The 22,728-nt window shown below is 39.8% G+C and overlaps 1 protein-coding gene across 1 annotated transcript in view; it reads left to right on the top strand.

The window, feature by feature from the left end:
• Npepps (aminopeptidase puromycin sensitive) overlaps positions 1-22,728 on the top strand; it is an 88,035-nt gene that overhangs the window by 17,597 nt on the left and 47,710 nt on the right. Inside the window, exons 2-3 of the mRNA XM_059271646.1 lie at positions 1,293-1,377; positions 17,180-17,257. Of these exons, the coding sequence (XP_059127629.1) occupies positions 1,293-1,377; positions 17,180-17,257 (163 nt within the window). The remainder of the gene's footprint in view (positions 1-1,292; positions 1,378-17,179; positions 17,258-22,728) is intronic.

Raw genomic sequence — 22,728 nt, 5'->3', positions numbered from 1 at the left:
TTTTAGATTTATTTATTTAAATACTTACTCAATTAAAAAATGAGACAGAGTCTCACTATATAGCTCTGGCTACCCTGGAATTCACCATGTAAACAGATTTATTTTTATTTTATTTATATTTGTGTGTGTATGTGTGAGTGTTTGTCACATGAGTGGAGGTGCTGTTGGAGGCCAGAAGAGGCTGCCAGATTCCCTGCACCTGGACATGATAAGAAAAAACTTTTGAAAAGTCTTTTGTAGATTTATTTATGTGCATGGATGTTTTGCTCGCATGTATGTCTGTCCACCATATGCATGCCTGGTGCCTGCAGAGGTCAGAAGAGGAAGTCAGAACTCTTAGAACTGGAGTTACAGATGATTGTGAGCTGCTATGTGGCTGCTGGGAACAGAACCCTCATTCTCTGCAAGAGCAACAAGTGCTCTTACTCACTGGACCATCTCTCCAGCCTGTTTCTCATCAAATATTCGTCTGTGTGTGTGTGTGTGTGTGTGTGTGTGTGTGTGTGTGTGTGTCTGCTCCCATGGGTGCTTGTTCTGTGGCCCACATGTGGAAGGCAATGCAGTAGGAGTCAGTTCTCTGCTTCTTACAAGTGGGTCCCAGGGACTGAACTCAGGTCATCGGGCTTGACAGCAAGTGTCTTTACCCATGAAGTCATGCTACCAATTTTTCTTCCTTTCATTTATTTTAAAGATTTTGTTTATTTAAGAAAGAATTAAAAAAAAATATAACACTGCCTGGTTTAGAACTCACTGTGTAGACCAGTCTGGCCTCAAACTCACAGAAATCCTCCTGCTTCTGCCTCCTGGGTGCTCTGATTAAAGTCGTGCATCACCCACCGGGAGGGAGGGAGAGAGGAAGGGAGAGAGAGTGTGTGTGTGTGTGTGTGTGTGTGTGTGTGAGAGAGAGAGAGAGAGAGAGAGAGAGAGAGAGATTGCTTCCTGATGTGGATGTTGGGAACTGAACTCCAGCCTTTGCTCATAATGGCTGAGCTATCTCTTTAATTCCCAATATAAAATGATTTTTTTTTTAAAATAAAGATTTAAGTAGAAAAGATTTTATTTATTGATCAGATATTTAAATAGTATGAAAAACTTAAACATGTATTATGGCTTTTAATATAATTTAGAAAATGTGAGTTGCTTTGAAGTATTAAAACAACTTATTTATTTTTACTATTGTATAAATAATCAGCCTAGGTTTTAAAAAATTGCATGAAACATTAGCCCAGGTTGAAGGTCAACATATTTTTTGTGCTATTTCTGATAATAGCTGGATTTTCCTTTCTTCTTAGGTAAGGCAGGCAACCAATCAGATTGTGATGAATTGTGCTGATATTGACATTATCACAGCTTCGTATGCGCCAGAAGGAGATGAAGGTGAGCCCTGTTTTCCATTTTAATTTGGTATGTGGAGAGAGACAGAGACTGACTGACTCAGACTTTCCAATTGAGACTTCAGTGCCGATTACTTTAAAATGAGCCAGGCATGGTGGTGCATACCTATAATCCTGGGATTGGGAGGCTGAGGCAAGAGAACTACATGTTTTTGGCCAACCTGGTCTATGTGGTGAGACTCTTGTCTCAAAAAATAACAAAACAAAGCAAAGAAAAGCAAGTTTGTTAGTTGTTTATGGGAATGTTTAAATAGTATTATGTATGTGTATTGTAAGATAAGAGAAGTGTCAGAATTTAAATTCTATTTGAAACAGCTTATGTTGTTATCCTGGGAAATCACATTTTTATACATGTAAAGTGAATATAATAACAAGCATAACAAAGCTGGTTTTTGTTTTGTTTTGTTTTGTTTTGTTTTGTTTTTTTTTGGGGGGGGAGGAGACAAGGTTTCTCTGTCTGTCCTGGCTGTCCTGGAACTCCTCTGTAGACCAGGCTGGTCTTGAACTGAGAGCCGCCTGCTGCTGAGATTAATGGCATGTGCCACCACCTCACACCTTCCTGGGTGAATTTTTTTTTTTTAATTAAGTACTTTGAATATGAAAGTTCATCAAAGGAGCTTATTTTTATATGTTATGTATTTTTCTTTCTTTTTTTTTTTTTTTTTGTAGTTTTTCGAGACAAGAGTTTTTCTGTGTAGCCCTGGCTATCCTGGAACTCACTCTGTAGACCAGGCTGGCCTCGAGCTCACAGAGATCCACCTGCCTCTGCTTCCTGAGTGCTGGCATTAAAGGTGTGCCCCATTACCGCCTAGCCTGTATTTTTCTTAGAAGACCTCACCACCTTGAACTGTGGGTTTAATTGAGATAGTAAGTCTTACTTATAACTAGAAAAAAGCTTGCTTTGTGAGGCCAAGTGTTAAGGTTAGAAGCTAGATATTGGTGTTAGTCATCAGGATGTTAAAAAAAGAAGCATGGTGTATTTTGTGTGGGAACCCTATTAGCATCTTTAAAATGAGAACTATTGTAGATGTTGTAATTTCAGTAAGGTTGTAATAGATTTGGGGTTCATAGCTTATTCACACATAAGATGAATGGAGCCAAATTGTTTTTCACTTTTGTGTTTACCTTACCATTCCTTGTCAGAATATTTTATTGGTTACTTACAGAAAATCTCATTTGACATAGAATAAGTTATTGGTATTTTTAAAAAGTCCTATTTTTTTATTCTTCTCTTCTGCTTTACATTATGCTGAGAAGAAGCATACAGGTTTATTTTAAGGTCTGGCATTGTGACTTGACTTTTCTAAAATGTCTTGTCAGGAGGAAGATGAGGTAGTAGTGGTTGCCCACACTGTTGCTGAAGTTAGCTTATGCTCAGTAGTTTAGTTTGTGAGGTTAAACTATTGCAGTTTACCTTTAGAAAAACAGATTCTTCAAATGGACTTGAACGAATGCTACCTTTCGAAAGATAGCCTGGCAAATGAGAGTATAGTCAATTTCTTCACCTCTTAGGAAAAATGGAAACACTTGAGACAGTTAAATCAAGGCTAGTTTTCAGTTAGAGAACATTTAAGTCAGTGTAGATAGGCAGATCTAGTAAAATAAATACAGCATTTTAGATCACTTAACAAACAAGACACATATCTGAGTTCGAGGCCAGCCTGGTCTACAGAACGAGTTCTAGGACAGCCAGGGCTACACAGAGAAACCCTGTCTCTAAAAACCAAAAACAAACAAATGAATAAACAAACAAACAAACAAAAAACCCAGAACAAACATTCCTTCCCAAACTGCAGAAAGGGTTCAGGGTTTTACAAGATTCTGAGTTTCACAACTGACTGGTGCTAAACTGCCAGTGGCCTGCACTTGGAGCAGCCTCAGTTAGTGCTCTCACTTAAGGAAAAAGAATTTATAGAGAGAGTCAGATAGAACAGTACAGTTCTAAGACATTTTTCACCGGGCGGTGGTAGCACACGCCTTTAATCCTAGCACTTGGGAGGCAGAGGCAGGCGGATCTCTGAGTTTGGGGCCAGCCTGGTTTGTAGAGTGAGTTCTAGGAGCTAGCTACACAGAGAAATCCTGTCTCGAAAAACAAAATCAACAACAACAAAATTTTCCTTCAGAACTAGCTACGGAACATTTCCCAATCCTTTTCTCCTATAGCATCAGGAGAAACCCAGAGTCATGTGGAAGTTTGGTTGATTGTAGAATGTAATTTGCAAAACGGTAATTTTATTGATTTGATATTTTAAGATTTGTGTAAGCAGCATGGATAGATTTGACCTTTACACACACACACACACACACACACACACACACACACACAATCACACAATTTAGTTTTGTCCTTAGACCTAGTAGCATTTTATGGTTTTTACCTTATAGGCGAGTATGGCATGTTGTTTCTTTAGAAAGTGATAATTATAAATTTGACCCAGCTCTTTCCAGAGCTATCTGCTGGTAACAGGGAACATTTTAACCTAGCTAATCACATCAAGTACCCATTAATACTTCAAACTTATACAAGATTGATTCAGCCTGGCATGGTGTCCCATGCCTTTAATCCCAGCACTCAGCAGGCAGAGGCCAGTGGATCTCTGTGAGTTCCAGGCCAGCCAGGGCTACACAGTGAGACCCTGTCTCAAAAAAAAGATTCACATATTAGGATCCACTAAATTTTGATGCTTTAGGGTAAAACCAACCAGAAAAGTATTTGAAGCCATGAAATTGATGCGGTATAAGTTTTTAATGAGTGGAGAGGCCATCTTGTAATATATGCATTAATCCTGAGAGTCTGTTAGACTCTAAGGCACTGTCTTTTAGGCATGGTTTATTTTAAAAAACTATTTGAGATCTTATTTTGTAATATACTTTTTTAATATGAGAAACTAGTAAGCGAAAACGGCTGAAAACTGTTTTTTTACTGTTCTGCACTTCAAGGGTTGGTGAAATCACTGGCACTTAAGCCAGTGCAAGGAATGCACCTCCCTACACAGTGCAGGGATTAGTATTGTCATCAGCTTCTGCAAGAGAAATACGAAACTCTTGAGTGCCTGAACTCAGGTCCTGACAGGTAAAGAGTCTTTTAATTTATCATTAATAGACAGCTTGAGTAAAGCCACGTAGAAAATGATCATTGGAAAATTTTGTGCCAGCTTTTCCCTTAGTGTATCCTATCCTTTCCGCATTAGTGTGTGAGAAAGGAGCTCCCCTGATGAAGTGTCTCTGTACAGATCCAATTCCAGATTTACCATCTTCACTTTGGCTTATCTATATAAGGGCCTAAATTACATTGTTTGTGAAGTATGGTTATATATTTGAATGTGTACTTATGGAAGTGTGCATGTGTTTAATGTAACAAAAGAATATTGCCAAATACATTATCAGAACAAATTGTTAACTTGACAAAAAGTAATGGTTCTTCACATGTGACCATAAGCCCTTGTTTAACTTCTAGTAATGTATATTCTCTCATATAATTATGTATCGATAAACAACACTAGCCACCATCTCTTTGAAGTGGGCTTATTTAATGTCATTATTCTGAAAATTCATGTGGCCCTTAAGATGGGAAGACTGGGGCTGGAGAGATGGCTCAGAGGTTAAGAGCACTGGCTGTTCTTCCAGAGGTCCTGAGTTCAATTCCCAGCAACCACATGGTGGCTCACAACTACCTGTAGTGAGATCTGGCACCCTCTTCTGTGTACGTAATAAATAAATAAATCTTTAAAAAAAAAAAAGATGGGAAGACTGAAAATGAAAGCAACATAACTGTCTCTAAAACATATGTATTGATGTGATAGACATGGAGATATTTTCAGTGGAAAGGAACTTGACTATGACTTCAGTTTTAAGACAGAGATGTAGGTTAGAGTTACTATATAGTCAGACAAATAGAAAATGACTGAATTGGGCTGGCATTAGGAAAATTTGATGGGACAGAGGCTAAACTAAAAAGAACGCTTGTCTCATAAAAATATATTCAAGGTTTGTAGATATAGCTTAGTGGTACAGTAATTGCCTAGCATTCATGAGGCTCCAGGTAATTGATTCCCAGTCCAGCAGAATAAGTCAAACAATTAAAAATAAATGTATTCAAATTAAAACAATAACAACAACAAAAAACTTCTGGAAGTCCCATAAAGAGACACCTCTACTCCCAGCACTCAGGTTAGTGAGGCATGAGGATCACAAGTTTGAGGCCAGCCTGGACTACATGGTTGAGACCTATCTCAAGCAGACAAAAAGTCAAAAGAGTCTTCTATTCAAACAAGACATTTCTTTAAATTATAAAAAAAATTACTCATTTATTTAGCAGTGTTAAAGTTGGATGAATGTTAGGCAAGTGCTCCAGCATCAAGATGCATTCCCAGCCCTGAATAAAACATTTCTGAAGGCCAGGCCGGGCGGTGGTGGCGCACGCCTTTAATCCCAGCACTCGGGAGGCAGAGCCAGGCGGATCTCTGTGAGTTCGAGGCCAGCCTGGGCTACCAAGTGAGTCCCAGGAAAGGCGCAAAGCTACACAGAGAAACCCTGTCTTGAAAAACCAAAAAAAAAAAAAAAAACATTTCTGAAGGCCACATTGAACTTAGTTAAAACTTGGAATTCTGAAAGAGTCCTGGGAAGTGATTCCAAGGAACTGGTATATTCTGCATCTTCTTCATCACTTAGACCTTAGTGCAAAATGTGAGCATAGCTAACTGATTAAAAGGGAGTAAAAAGAAGAGGTTTGTTTAATTAATTAATTTATGGCGCGGGTCTTCTACAGCTTAGGCCTACTTTCAGCTCATTGTGTATATTCAGACTGGCCTTGAAGTTGGTATCCTCCTGCTTCAACTTGCCAAGTGCTAGGAATACAAATGTGTTCTGCCATTCCTGGCACAGCCTTGAGGATATATAGACCTCAGTGAAAATTGACACAAACAGTATGTAATACACTGTATTATAATGAAACCTTAACTAAGTTGTTTGAATTTATTTGCTGTTCTTGCCTCTGTGATACTATAGATACCAAGATTTCAGGGCTGGCAAGATGTTTCAGTGGGTAAAGGCACTCCACCACACCCCCAGCCTCATGACTGGAGTTAGATCTCCTGACTTCACATGGTAGAAGGTGACACGTGTGTCTTGGTGTGCACCCACCTGAAAATAATGTTAAAAAAATAAAGTATTTAGGGCTGGTGTGTAGTTAAGTGGTAGAATACTTTTCTGGCATGTGTAAGGCCCTGAGTTTTATCCCTGCTACTAAAAATAAATATTCAGAATCTATCAGCTCCTTTTGATAGACTTTATACTGTTTTGTATGGAGAGGTTGGGTGCATGGTGGCCTACCACTGATAGAATTCTCATGCATATTATACAAACACTCCACCACTGAATTATATCTTACCCAGTTTATTTTTAGAGAGATTTTCTTTTGTTTCATTTTGCTTTTTGAGAAGGGGACACACTGTGTATAACTAAGGCTGGCCTTGAACACTTAACAACCTCCTGCTTCACCTTTCTGGCTGCTGGTTTAAAGAGGTTTTGAGCACACTTGTTTATAATGGCTTTATTTCTGGGTGTCTTTTGTTGTTGCTGTTTTTGTTTTATTTTAATTTACGTTTGTCTCCAGTTTACTGCTTCTTTCTCCCCTCTCCCCGCCCCATCTCCCCCCAAAGGGTTTCTCTGTGTAGCCAGGCTGGCCTCAAACTCAAGAGATTCACCTGGCTCTGCCTTCCAAGTGTTGGGGTTAAAGGTGTGCGCCACCACCTGGCTTGGTTTAGTATTTCTGAATGTAATGAGTTAGAATGGGAACATAATGTCTATTTGTGCTATTGTTCTTTTGAAGAATGAGTAAAATTTTGTGTAACCTGACCACTATTCCAGACTACATTGAGCAACCAAATAGTTTCTCAACTCTTTGGTAAATTTCAGGACATCCTGTTTTCTAAATTAAATGGCTCTCTTATTTCACTTTTAATATATCTTAATTTTTAGAGCTATTTTAGGTTAACATAAGAATTGAGAAAAAAAAATACAGAGAGTTCCCATATAACCTCTGTTCCTGTGCACTCAATAGACTCTAATGTCAGCACACTGTTCCGGAGTGGCATTAGTGGTTCCAGTTGATAAATCTCCACTGAAACATCTTCATCTCACATCTGTTTATGTTTCAGTCTTGGTGTACTATCTGTGGGTTTTGACAAATGGGTGATGACAAGTGTCCACCATTACAGACTCATATGGAACTGTTTTACTACCCTAAAACCATCTGTACTCCACCTGTTCATTCCTCCTCCCCATCTATCTCCTGACAACCACTAATCTTACCACTACTGTGCCCATAGGGTTGTTTTTTTTTTTTTTAAATTATTTTTAATTATATGTCTCTCTGTGGGTATGTGCATATGATTATAGGTGCCCACAGTGGCTAAGGAGTGTGGGATATCCTGGAGCTGGAGTTGCAGGTGGTTTTGTGCTGCCTGATGTGGGTGTTGAGAATTATCCTCTGGAAGCAGTATGTCTGCTTAGCTACTGAGCCATCTCTAGCCCTGTGCCCATAGTTTGCCTTTTCTAAAATGGCATGGTTGGAATCAAACAGTATGCAGTCTTTCCTGATTGGCACTTTTCACTGCAGTAGTATACACTGGAATTTTGTCCGTGTCTTTTCATGGCTTAGTAACTTGTTTCCTTTTAGCACTGAATAATATTCCATTTGGGTGTGGTGGTACAGACCTTTAATGCCAGCATTTGGGAAGCAAAGGTAGGTGGATTTCTATGAGTTATGCCAGCCTGATTTACACAGCAAGGTCCAGCCAGCTAGGGCTGCATAGTTAGACCCTGTCTCAAACAAAAAAATCCCCTTTTTGCATATGCTACAATGTATTTACTACAGGAATGTTTTGGTTGCTTCCAAATTTTGGCAATTATGAATCAAGCTTTTGGAAAAATCCATATTCAGGTTATTGTTTGAGCTTAAAGTTCTTCGTTCTTTTGTATAAATACTAAGGAGTATAGTTGCTGGATCATATGGTACAAAGAATATTAAGTCTCCTCCATCTTCCTTCTGAGGCAGGTTCTAATGTAGCTCAGGCTGGCCTTGTATATGTAGCCGAGGATGACCTTGAATTCCTGATCTTCCTGTTTGTACCTCCCCAGTGCTGGGATTGGAGGTGTGTGATACTATACCCAGGGTATTCAGTTTGTAAGCAACTTCTAGTTCCAAAGTGGCTGTTCTGTCAACAGTGAAAGAGTTTCTATTGCTCCACAACTTTGCTAGAATTTGATGTTCTGGAGTTTGGACAGTCTGATAGGTATGTTGGAGTATCTGTTGGTTTTCATTTGAATTTCTGTGATGATATATGGTGTGCATATTCTCATGAGCTTATGTGCTATCTCATCTTTGGCTTAGATCTCTGTCTTGCTGAGGATCTGATCCAGTACCTTGTACATATTTAATAAAAGCCCTACCCCCGAGCTACAGCTCTAGTGTCTACTTCGGCCCCTTAAATAGCTGTGATTACAGGCATGAACCATCCTTTCTCTCTCTGTCTACTTTATGATGCTGATGCTGATGATTTGGAAGAGGATCTCACTATGGTGCTTAGATTGGTCTCACACTCATGATCCTCTGGTCCTCCTGCATCCCAAGTGCTGGGATTACAGGAGTGTACCATAGGTGTGTTTTTGTTTGTTTGTTTGTTTGTTTGTTTGTTTTGGCTCTTTGCACCTCACTTTCCTCCTCCTCCTCCTCCTCCTCCTCCTCCTCCTCCTCCTCCTCCTCCTCCTCCTCTCTCTCCTGCCCCCCCTTTCTTTCAGACGTTCTCACTACATAGTTAAGGCTGGCCTTAAACTCAGAATCTTCCTGTCTAAGACTCTCTGTGCTGGGATCACAGGTGTACTCTCTCCAGCTCTCTTACTGTTGAGTTTTAAGAATTCCTTGTGTATTTTATTTTAGATAATACTCTTTTTTGCTAGATAGTTCTTCTGCTAATGTTTCTCCCATTTTGTGGCTTATCTTTCCATTTTGACAGTGTCTTTTGCAAAGCAGTTGCTTAATTTTAATTTAGATTATCAGTTATTTCATGGATTCATGCCTTTGGTGTTGTAGCTAAAAGGCCATCACCATATTTAAGTCATCTTGATTTTTGTCCTATGTTGTGTTCTGAGAGTTTCCTAATTTTACCTTTTCCATTTAGGTGTATGGTCCATTTTAAGTTCTTTTATATTTTTTTAGGACCAAACCCAGGGCCTTGCGCTTGCTAGGCAAGGGCTCTACCACTGAGCTAAATCTCCAGCCCCTGTTTTAAGTTCTTATGGGGGATGTAAGCTTTGGCGTTGTTGCATGTGGCTGTTTAGTCCCAGTGAGCTGTAGAGGAGACTACCCTTTCTCTTATTTTATTGCTGTTGTTCCTTTGTCAAAGATGGACTGGCTTTATTTGTGTCTATCTCTTCCTGGACTCTTTTCTTGTCTATTTTTTATTCTCTCACCAGAATCACACTGCCTTCATTATGATGGCTTTGTAGTTAGTCTTACAGATGAATGATGTAGCCCTGACTTGAGATTCTTCTCCAATACTGTATTCACTCTTTTGCTTTTCCATATGAAATTTAGAATTAATTTGTTATCTATGAAGCACCTTCCTAGAATTTGTATGTCATTTCTATATCTATAGGTGTGTGTGTGTGTGTGTGTGTGTGTGTGTGTGTGTGTGTGTGTATGTGATTAACTTGAGTGTTGTTCTTCAGGAGCTAGCCAACATTCCCCCTCTCCCCCCAAGGATTTCTCTGTGTAGCCCCGGCTGTCTTGGAATTCACTCTGTAGACCAGGTTGGCCTCAAACTCACAGAGATCTGCCTGCAGCTGCCTCCTGAATGCTGGGATTAAAGGTGTGTACCACCACTGCCTGGTTCCAACATTCATTCTTTTTATTTTTTCTTTTGACTCAGGGTCTCACTGTGTAGCCCTAGAACTGGCTATGTAGATCAGGCTGGCATTAAATGAAAATGAAAGGTCTGTCTGCTTCTGCCTCCTGAGTATTGGGATCAAATTTGTGGGCCAACTCCTGGGCGTGGTGGCACATACTTTTAATTCGAGCACCCAGGAAGATCTGGCAGATCTCTATGAGTTAAGGGCCAGCCTAGTCTCCATAGTGAGTCCTAGGACAGCCAGGTCTATGTAGAGAGACCCCATCTCAACACCCCCCCCCCCCCCAAGAAAAAAAGCATGGACCCCTACACCCAGCTAATCTCAACATTCTTGGTAGCCGTATTTTATTTGGAAAGATAAATGAGCTGTATCATAAAGACAGAAAATTGTGACTTCAAAAAGTGTGGGCTATTTCCTCCCAAGCAAACAAACAGTTCAGCAAAAGGGATGCCAGCTGAGTGTCATCTATCCAATTCTGTTCTGACACCATCTCCCTGTAGTTACAGGTCAAGGCTCGCAGATTAAGAGTTCAGTTCTCTCTTCAGACACCAATTGTAAACTTGGGTGGTTTTCCCTGTTTCTAATCTTCCAACTATTCCAAGTCCTCACAACAACCTCTTGATTTTGTTTTGTTTAATTTTTTTGAGACAGTTTTTTTGTGTAGTCCCTAGCTGTCTTGGAATTTGCTCTATACTAGCCTTGAACTCACCAAGATCCTCCTGCCTCTGCCTCCCAAGTGCTGGGATTAAAGGCACACACCGCCACTGCTGTCCACCTCTTCAGTTCTGATTAATTTGCTTCAGCAGCTCACAGATCTCAGGGAAATACTTACTGGTTTATTACAAAGAGTACAGATGGCATGATATATAGGACCAGGCATGGTGGTACAAGCCTGCAATGCCAGTACTTGGGAGGTAGAGGCAGACAGATGTCTGTGAGTTCAAAGCCAGTCTGGCTTACATAGTGAGACCTTTTAAAAAATAAAACAAAATATGGGGAGTGGGGAAGAGGCTCATCATTGTCTAGGAATTTCTCTTGTCTAGAAGCTTTCTGAACGCTCAAATTTTCAGTTTTTGTTTTTTTTTTTTCCTTTTTGTGAGACAGGGTTTCTCTGTATAGCCTCCCTGGTTATCCTGGACTTCTCTTCTGTAGACCAGGCTGGCTTTGAATTCACAGAGATCCACTTCCCTCTGTTTCCCAAGTGCTGGGATTAAAGACATGCGCTACTACCTCCTGGCTTCCTTTTGAGTTTTTGTGGAGACAATTCCCTATCTAATGCTAATAGAATTGGTGAGAAAATCCAGAAAGGCCTGTCCAGATTCCTCTTGACATTTCCATATAGCATTCTCTTTTGAAATAGTGGTAGCAAGGAAGATTAACTTACGCTTAATTAATACCTGCTTTGGGGATGGAGTTATGAGCTAGGGCCATTGAGTAAAACTTCAAATACCTATTATTATATCCTAACAGGTAGCAAGAAAACATACAGAATAAACTAGTATTAAAGGAAAAAAAAAAAAAAAAAAAAAAAAGGAAAGGCATATAGAATGAGGATTGTTTATTTTGTTTGGTGTGGGTTTCATGTAGCCAAGGTTGGCTTTGAACTCACTATGTCCTGGAATTAGAGGCATGTACCACCATGTCCCATGTTGTGCAGTGCTGGGGATAGAACCCAGGGCTTCATGCTCATTAGACCAGCACCAGAGCTACACTCCCCAGCCTTGTGACGATTGTTCTTAAAGTCTCTGATTGGTGTGTAAAGTGAAAAAAAAAATTTCTTAATAAAAAAATGAAAAAAAGTGATAGAACAGATCTTTAAAGAAATGAGTTGATATCTGAATGATTAAGATTTACATACATAGCTGGAGAAAGCTGTTGAGGCAGATGTGGAAATCCTGAGATTGAGTTGGAGAATGTTTGCACCAACAATATTAGTTTTAATTCTAGGCAACATTAAAGCTAACTACTCTAGTGTGTGTGTAGTGGTCATTGGTGGTGGATTTAATTTGTGTTTCCTTGATGACTAACAATATTGAACACTTTTTCATTTTTGCTTTGACTATTTATTTTGAGCTTAAGAGCATCATAGACTTTGATTTGGGGGCTACGGAATGCTCCACTTAATCTGTTTAGCATAAAATGAATGGATAGTTCCAAGAATACAAGACAACTTAGAAGAATTCCAATATATGGCTATTCTCTTCTGAGGAATCCAGAGAGGACTTGATTCCTTGGTAGTTCTATAGTCTAGTTGTACTTACAGTTGGAGGTATTTATTGTGGAGGAATGTAGCACTCCAGCACTGGGTTGTTCTGTTCTCAGGCTCTCTTGTTCTTTTGTGTTTCATTAACTTCTTGCCAGTTTGAAATGTTTCTGTAGATTTATAAGGACAAAGTGGTTTTAGTAATACCTCAAAACTACCAGAATCCCACTTTCTCTTAGAAAAGAACTTTGGCTGGGGTGGTGGCTTGGTTGGTAAAGTACTTGCTGCACAGTTGTGAGGACTTGATTTCAGATCCACACCACTCACATAAAAGGGGACTTGGAAGTTATTGGCCTGCCAGCATAGCCAAACTGTGAGCTGCAGGTTCAGGAAGAGACTGTCACACACATGAGGTGGAGAATGAGCCAGGAAGACACCCGATGTTGCCCTCTGGTCTCCTCGTGCACACGAACATGCCACACACACACCGAGAAAAGAATATTGTTTCCTTGTCTGTTTGATCATTTGAGAGTGTCTCACTATCATCCCAGGCTATCCTCATTGTCATCATGATCCTCCTGTCTTAGCTTCCCAAGAGCTGAGATTGCTGCTGTGTACAACAACACGTGACAGAAGTGAACGTTTATAGGCGTTGTGGTGATAATTGCCTTTCCTTCAGGCTGTTGTAATTGTATTCTATGGAATCACTTTAAAGCATGTTTTTAGTTTTTGTTCTAGTAGAGAACAAATCACTATATACCAAATTTTGGATATCTGTTTAAATTCAGAAGCAATTTTAGGATTCCATAAAGAATCTTAGAAATAATTACAAGAAGGCAGCTGAGATTTAGTCTAGCCATTTAGTCTTCATCATATCCTTAACTTCATTTTCTATTTCCTTTTCTGTAAAATGAAGGTTTATTTAGAGGATCAATGAAAGTTCTTTCAAAGTCTGAACTAAACTGTAAGAATTTAGTTTTAGCCTGGCAGTGGTGGTACACACCTTTAATCCCTGCACTTTGGAGGTAGAGGCAGGCACATCTCTGTGAGTTTGAGGCCAGCCTGATCTATGAAGCAAATTATAGGACAGCCAAGAAAGAAACCCTGTCTTGAACCACCACCCTCCAAAAAAAAAAAAAAAAAAAAAAAAGATTTTAGTTTTGTAGACACGTGTATAAACCTTAGTGATAATATAAAAATTTTTGAAATCTTGCTAAGTCAGTTTAAAGCATCTACAGGGCTGTGTATTCCATTCCTGTAATCTCAGCATTTGGGATGAAGAGCAGAGAGGATCACTGCAAGTTACAGACTGACCTGAACTATAGTGTGAGATGCTGACTCATAAAGCCAAACATTTTAAAAATGAACAAAGTGTGTAGATTTTAATAGCTTTTAGTTTGTTCACACTTTGTATGGTCACCAGCAGACTCAATATTTCCCAGCCCCAAGAAGTACTCATTACCCCTTTCCCCTCCATCTGCCATGCATTTACTTTTTAAAGATTTTTTTGTTTTGTTTTGTTTTTTGTTTTTTGAGACAGGGTTTCTCTGTGTAGTCCTGGCTGTCCTGGAGCTCGCTCTGTAGACCAGGCTGGCCTCAAACTCACAGAGATTCACCTGCCTCTGCCTCCCAAATATTGGTATCAGAGGCATGTGTCACCACCACCCAGCTAAGATTTTTATTTATTTATTTTTTTAAGACAGTTGTCTTACGTACCTCAGGCTGGCCTCAAACTTGTAATGTACCCAAGGCTGGCCTTGAGCTTCTGAGTCTTCTACATCTTCCTCCTCAGGGCAAGAATTATAAGCATGTGTTATCACTCCCCCCCTCCCCCAGCTGTGTCTAGGCTGTTCTTTTTTTGTTTTTAGTGATGCTTGGTCTTTGTTCAGTTTAACTTGGTCTATGTTCAGTTTCAAGTTCATAGGGACTGAGGGTGTTGCTCAGTGGTAGGATGCTTAAAAAGACAAATAGTTCGGTGGGCTCATTGAGTAAACTGCCATGTGAGGACTTGGGTTTGGATCTCAGCACCCATGTAATACGCCAGGCAAAGCACACACATACTCTACTAACCTAAGCACTGGATGGGCAGAGACAGGGCCATCTCCGAAAGCCAGCCATCTCAAACACGCCTTTAATCCCACACAGCACTGGGGAGGAAGGGGCAGGCAGATCTCAAAGTTTGAGGCTAGCCTGTTCTACAGAGTCAGTTCTAGGACAGCCAGCGCTACATAGTATAACCCTGCCTAGAAAAAACAAAAACCAAACCAAAACACCCACAAATTAAGGTGGAATCATTTGGAAAGACACTTGGTTGACCTAGCCTCTACACACACATGCACACATACGTGCAGGTAATCGCAGAAGAAAAAAAATGACAAGACAAAAAAACTTAAGAGGATCACTAGTTGGGCTTGCTTTCCCATGCCTTGACCCCAGCTTTTGAGATATTGAGGCAGGAGGATTAGTAGTTTAAGGTCATCTTCAGTCACATAGCAAGGTCAAGTCCAGTCTGAGCTTCGTGAGACCCTCTTTCAAAGTTGATGCCCATTAAGGCACTCCTTCTTTCCTCCTTCCCACTCTTTGTTTTCAACATTCATTTGAGAAGGTGGCATACACCCCATAATGTATGTCTGGAGGTCCAGAGACAACTTTCAGGAATTGCTCCTCTCCTCCTACCATGTGGGTTTCAGGGATCCAGCTCAAGATGGTTAGGTGTGGTGACATGTACCTTTACCCACTGAGCCGTCTTGTGGTACAGCACCTCATTTATTTTTATTGTTGAATAACAGTTCATTGTTATTCACATTTTATCTATTCATTAGTTGATGGACATTCAGTGTCAGAAGCCCCACATTGGAACTATTAATAACAATACTATTATGAACATTTGTAAACTTGTATATATACAAGTTTCTGTATTGACTTAGTTCTTCAGAGAGAGAAATAGAGAAAGAGAGAAAACACACATGGAAGTGGGATTGCCCCACCATAAGGTAACTGTATATTTAACCTTTTGATGAAGTACCAAACTGTTTACTAGGTATCTACCATTTTATATTCTACCAAAAATATATGTGGGCTTCAGTTTCTCAACAGCCTCCCTAGATGTGTTTGTAATTATAGTCATCATAGTGGGTTTGAATTGGTATGTTTTTTGGTTTTGATACTGAACATCTTTTTGCATGCTTATTAAGGCCATATCTTTAACCATTATTTTCACTTGGGGTATACTTGGGATGTGTTGGTTGGAACTGGCTTATGGATTCTTAGCGTGTCAAGTAAGCTTCCTTAAGTGGCATTAAAGACAGCAGTTTCTTCTCCCTCCTGGTTTGTGGAGAGTAAGTAACTGGAGTCTTAATTTATCTGTACATGTTGTTATTTTATTTATTTCTGTAAAATCCAAGAGCAAAGAATCTAGAAGAGGGTGTGATTTCTATCTGAGTTTATGTTGTAATCTATCTTTCGGGGAGCCGGGTGCAAGACTCTCGTGATATCTTCAACAGTGAATTCTTAACAGTGTACTAGATCTTCTAAAGATCCATGAGTCGGTGTGGCATAGAAAGTAATGCCACAGTCTCATAAGAATTAGAATGAAGCATTTCCCTAAGTCTGACAAGACTATCACAACTCTGCAAGCTGAGACGACAAGAGAATTGCTAGTTGAAGGATAGTTTAGGCTATATAGTAAGACCCTATCGATGCATTTAAATAATTACTCTTTATCAATAAAAACTTGGGAGTCAGATATCGTGGTAAGAACTTGAATGATAAGAGAAGGTGAAGTGGCCAGTGACCTCCTATCTCTTTTGTTCCTCCATTCAAAAGGGCTGAGACCCTCTCTCAGGCCCACTCTCCTACTTCCTGTGTGTGTCAGTCCTCAGTCCTCCAAAACTTCTATGGTTAAGTAAAGTAGCTAACTCCACCCTCTGATTAAAAACAAACTTTATTGTCAGTCTCAGGAGTATCAGAGTGCAATCAAAATATCACACAACACTCTATCTCACAAAATGAGCACAGTATAAATGAACAAATAGAAAAGAAAACTATCATTTGTAGTAACTATTTCCTTTACATCACCAGAGATGGCAAATTTATAAAGAATGTAATTATTCTTTAAAATGTCATACGTGTCTGTCTGTATATGCGCGAGTGTGCACGTTTGTGCATATGTGTATGTGAGGTCAGTGGACAGCTTTGTGGAGTTGGTACTCTCCAACTTTTATATTATAAATTCTGCGAATTTTGAACTTTTATTACCAGACACTTGTACAGCAAGTGCCTTTAGTCATTGAACCATCTCACCAGCCCACTTGTAATTCTTTTTAAGGAGCATTTTTGAAACTTGATTTACTAAATTGAGAATGTTGCATTTTGTCCAGTATGTTGGCACACACCTTTAATCCCAGCACGGGGCCTCTGAATTCCAGGCCAGGCAGAGGTACATAGTAAGACCTCTTGTTCAAAACACAAACAAAGAAAAGGAAAGCTAAGGCAAGAGGATTGCTATAAGGTCAAGATCAGCCTGGGCTATATAGTACCAGGGCTGTCTAGCCAGAACTGTCTCACAAAACAAGAATATTTCATTCATTTCAGTAGGAATTTTGTTAAAGATGTCAACTTCGAAGTCATGTACTCAGATTTTTGAAGTAATTTCTTTTTTTTCTCTTTCCAGAAATCCACGCTACAGGATTTAACTATCAGAATGAAGATGAGAAAGTCACTCTGTCCTTTCCTAGTACTCTCCAGACAGGTGAGAGACTGTCTCTGTGAAATCCAGAGCAACTACTCGTGTTAGCTTCTTCCCAGGGAACGTGTGCTGTCTCTTCCCTGAGTATTGCTCACCAATTGAAGTGTTCTGGGTTATGAAAATAAAGGTTTCAGATTTCTATCTATTTGTGTTTTACTTAAACAGAAAACTAGATGAAAAGCTAAAGATCATTTACCATAGAAGAAGATGTTTAATTTTTAATTGTTTCTGTTTGTTTTTCAAGATAAGGTTTCTCTGTGTAGCTCTGGTTGTCCTGGAACTTACTCTGTAGACCAGGCTGGCTTCCAACTCACAGAGATCTGCCTGTCTCTGCCTCCTGAGTGCTGGGATTGAAGGCGTATGTCACCATGCCCAGCTCAGTTTCTGTTTTTTAAAAATACATTGACTTAGCTCCATCTGCTGCTGCTTGAAATACTCTACATAGGATTTTGGTGTACAACCAGAAAGAGAAATTTTACTAGTGAGGGCACAGAAAGGAAGATTCAACAGTGTTACTATTATTTCTCATAAAAGCACAAAGAAAGTAGACCTTCAGAGCTTAGTATAGAAGAAATTATATAAAAATCAATTTGGAAAGCTCTAAGGATTTGATAAATGAGTAGATGAAAATGAGCACTTCAGGCAGTGGCGGCGCATGCCTTTAATCCCAGCACTGGGGAGTTCGAGGCCAGCTTGGTCTACAAAGCAAGTTCCAGGGCTACATAGTGATACGCTGTCTCAAAAAAACCAAAAAAAAACAAAAACAAAAAAACCCCAAAAAAACCCAGATCATTTATTAAATACACTATTAAATGTGTAAAAAGATACTCAGTTTCCTAGTAATCAGAACTATCAAAACAAGTTGCTCTAATACAAAACCAATTTATTCTTGTCATGTAAGCTGAAGTTAAAAAGTTTTTTTTTTTTTTGGGTTTTTAAGACAGAGTTTCTTTGTGTAGTTTTGGTGCCTGTCCTGGATCTCACTCTGTAGACCAGGCTGGCCTTGAACTCACAGAGATCTGCCTGGCTCTGCCTCCCGAGTGCTGGGATTAAAGGTGTGTGCCACCGTGGCCCAGCTTAAAAAGATTCTTAATGGGGGCTGAGAGATGGCTCAGTGGTTAAGAGTGCTTGTCGTTCTTGTACAGGCCCAAGTTCAGCTCTGACACCCATGTCAGGAGATGTGCACCTGCCTGTAACTCCAGCCATGGGGGGATCTGATACCCTTTTTTGATCCCCCCACACACATACACTCTCACTCCTTTTTTGTTTTGTTTTTCTAAACAGGGTTTCTCTGTGTAGTCTTGGCTGTCCTGAAATTCACTTTGTAGACCAGGCTGACCTCCAACTCACAGAGATCTGTCTGCCTCTGCCTCCCCATGCACCACCACCTCCCAGCTAAAAATAACTCTTAAATGAGTAAGATTCATGATGATAAAAAATGCTTTGTAGTACTGGGTAGAGATAAACCGTGTAATTTCTTTTGAAAATCAGCTTGTCAGTACATGCAAAGAGCTGAATGTACTCATGACATTGGACTCAGCCATTCTGCTAATATGAATGTATTTTAAGGAGAAGTCATAACAAAATATTTTATGCCTGAAAGTATGTTATTGAGACATTATATATATTGGTGACAGAATTAGAATTAATATTTGTTCAACACTGAGTTAACAAAATTCATTGTGACTTCTCAGTATAAATGAAATATACTTAGCAGTAAAAGTTTGTTATTATTAATATAAAATGCTTATTATAATACAAATTTTAAAACTATAAAGTATATATTCATGTTGACAAATCCTATTTCTAAAATAGTACAAATAGAATGATACTCAGCTAGATATCCTCGCTCACACCTGTAATCCTAACACTTGGGAGATAGAAACAGGAGGATCAGGAGGTCACCTGGGCTAGGCCAGACCCCATTTTAGTACCTCCTCCCTGTTTACTCTGTAGATGTCTGGATTATGTCTAAATATTTACACAGTTATTGTTTTTATTCTTATTTATACCTATTATCTGATTTCCAGAAATTTTTAAATTTTTAAAAAATTGATCTGTGTGTGTGAAATGTATGTATGTGTATATACATATAGTATAACTTTTGGAAGTCATACTATGATGAATTAAATGTTTTTTAAATGTATGTATGTATGTATGTATGTATGTATTTACTTTGGTTTTTCGAGACAGGGTTTCTCTGTGTAGTTTTGGTGCCCGTCCTGGATCTTGCTCTGTAGACCAGGCTGGCCTCTGAACTTAGAGATCTGCCTGCCTCTGCCTCCCGAGTGCTGGGTGTGCGCCACAATCATCTGGCTAAATGTATTTGTTTCTATGTCTATGGATGTTTTGCCTGAATATATGTATGTATATGTGCATGTATGTATGTGCACCACATGCATGCAGTATCCTCAGTGGTCAGAAGAGGATCCTGGATCCCCTGGAACTGGAGTCATAGAAGTTTGTGAGCCAACATGTGGATGCTGGGAATTGAACCCTGATCCTCTGGAAGAGCAGCCAGTCAGTCAGCTTAACTCTGAGTCATCTTTACAGCTCCTCCTTTTAAGCAAAGGTTTCAGAAGATGAAATTGAATATGTTCCAAATTATAGGAAAAAACAAAGAAATGCAAAACAGAAAAATAGGAAAACTGAGAACCAGTCTATCAGAACCAAAATCCAAATTATTTAAAAAAGAAAAATTAAAGGACAGAAAAAATGGGAAGAAATTTTTATTAAAGGAATAAATTCAGCCAGCAAGGTTGTCATCAAGCCTGCTTCTGTAGCTTGACTCTGGAGCCACAGGAGAGCAGGAGAGAACTGTCTCTGCAAGCTGTCCCGGGCCTCCAAGTCTTGGCACTTGTCATATGCTGTGCACTCTTCTTCCTCCCTTCCCACCTGACTGAACAATTGAATACATAAATGTAATGTTTGAAAATTTGTAAAAAGAATAAAGTAAGAAATCTCTTTGAATTAAACACTGGCATCTTCAGTCTACAAAAATACACCTTTGGAGGCCCTGTGGTGGCTCACACCTTTAATTCCAGCATTTGGGAGGCAGAAGCAGGAGGATCTCTTTGAGTTCAAGGCCAGCCTGGTCTACATAGTGAGTTCCAGGACAGCCAGGGATACAGGGAGAAAACCTGTCTTGGAGGTTGGGGGAAGGAAAAGAAATCAGAGTTGAAACCTTGGCTGCTGGGCATTTATGGAGGGCACACTGGCCAGGACTTGTGGCTTATGGTTAAGCTTGTGGCTGCTGTATCAATTTAAAATGTAAGCTGTTACTTGATAAAAATGAAGCAATTTTAGTCTGGCACATGCCTTTACTCCCAGCACTCTGGGATAGAGGTAGGAGGTTCTATGTGAGTTTTGAGATCATCATGGTTTACATAGTGAGCTCCAGGATTGCCAGGACTGTAGAGAGAGCCTGTCTCAAAACAAAACAAAAAGTAACTTTATGAGCGTTTCTTCTGCGTGTATGTCTGTGCAGTAAGTGTGATGCCATTAGAAGCCAGAAGAGATGGGGTCACATCCCCTAGAACTGGATTTACAGGTGATTGTGTGCCATGTGAGTGCTGGAAATCAAACCTGGGTCCTCTGAAGAGCAACAGTGCTGTTAACTGCTGAACTATCACTCCAGCCCTCCTACTCAAAAAAAAAAAAAAAAAAAAAAAAAAGTATGTATCATTAAAGAACTATAGTATGTATGTATGTATGTATGTATGTATTTTTGTTTTTTTTGAGGCAAGATTTCTCTGTGTAACAGTTCTGGCTGTTCTGGAACACTACCTCATATTCTATGTTCATACTGTGACAATATTAGAAGTCAGTAGCAAAGCCAGGCACGATGGCGCACATGTTTGGGAGGCAGAGGTAGGCAGATCTCTGAGTTTCAGGCCATGGTCCACATAGTGCTCCAGGACAGCCAGAACTACATAGAGAAATCTTGTCTCAAAAAAAAAAAAATTAATAGCAAAATTTTTTCATTTTTCACATATTGAGTAATTGAGTCAAAACTTGTTAGGGAAGTTAAATTAGCAGAGCATTTGGTTAGTATGTGCAAGGCCAAGTGTAGTCCCCAGTACTGCAAAAATACAAAAAGGGAAGAAGAAAATTAGAAAACACTAGACATCATGGCATGTATTTGTAGTCCTGCCTCCTTAAGAGGCTGGAATGAGAGCCAGGGAGGTTGAGACCATCGTGAAAAAACTAAGACTCCATCTAAAATAATAAACAGAAAATTAGCAAGAAAATAGAAAATATTTAGAACTGAATAAGAAAATTGAGGCATATCAAAACATACGGAATCTAAGTAAAATACTATACAAGCAGGATATTTAGTTAAAAACAAAGACTGAAAATGAATCAGTTAAACATCAAGCTCAAGTAAACAAAAACAGATTCCTACGAGAAAGGGGAGAGGTAGAACTTATTACTGTCATGCTCAGGGACTTGGATTCAATCTCCATTGCCACTAAGAAGGAAGAAGAGATTGAGGAAATACAGGCTTGCTATGTATGAGAAGCCTGACAACCCAAGTTTATCTCCAGGACCCACATAAAAAGCCAGATGAAGCTCGATGGGAGGTGGGTACAGGAGGATCACTTGCCTGCCAGCTATCCTTTAGTGCCATGGACCACGAGTACCAGCCCAGCCTGGGCATCATACTCCAGTTCAAAAATAAATAGAGCAAACAAAAGCCTGTCTCTGCTACATTATGCCTTTGAGTTTGCTTCTTTTTTCATAGTACTAGGGATTTAACCCAGGGCCTTAGACCCGGGCCTTCCACCTCTCAGCTGTGCCACCTGAGCCACTCCCTCTTTGTTTGTTTGTTTGTTTGTTTTCTAGATAGGCTTTCTCTGTGTAGCCCTGGCTGTCCTGGACCTTGCTCCGTAGACCAGGCTGGCCTCAAACTCAGAGATCCACCTGCTTCTGCCTCCTGAGTGCTAGGACTAAAGACGTGTCAACACAGCCCAGCTGCTCTCTGTTTTTGTGATAGGTCTTGGCTGCATTCCTCTGCCTGACCTAGATCTTGCTATATAGTCTAGGTTGGTTTTGAACTTGCCTCTGCCTCACAAATGCTGGGGTTATGCGTGTATGCTGCTGTGTCCTGCTTAGGTTTGTTAGAGCGCGCGCGTGTTGTGTATGTGTGTGTTTGTATTTGTTTGTTTTATTGTTTTCTTTTGTTTGAGGCAGCATGTGTAGCTCTGCTGGGCTGCAAGACAGTAGGTACACCATGTTGGCCTCAAACACAGAAATCCACCTGCCTCTGCCTCCGGAGTCCTGGGATAAAGGTATGGGCCACCATGCCCAACTTCAGCTTAGAATTCAATTCCTACACCCAACTGTGAACTGAACTTAAAGCTTCCACATACCAGACAACTGCCCTTACCACTGAGCTACATTCTCACATCCCTAGCCCTGTTTTTTTTTTTTTTCTTTTTTCTTTTTTTTTTTTTGTTTGTTTTTTTTGTTTG

Source organism: Peromyscus eremicus, chromosome 8a, assembly GCF_949786415.1.
Source record: "Peromyscus eremicus chromosome 8a, PerEre_H2_v1, whole genome shotgun sequence".
Classification (NCBI taxonomy): Eukaryota; Metazoa; Chordata; class Mammalia; order Rodentia; family Cricetidae; genus Peromyscus; species Peromyscus eremicus.
The sequence above is the reverse complement of the archived record's forward strand: the minus strand, read 5'-3'. Positions and strand labels throughout refer to the sequence as shown.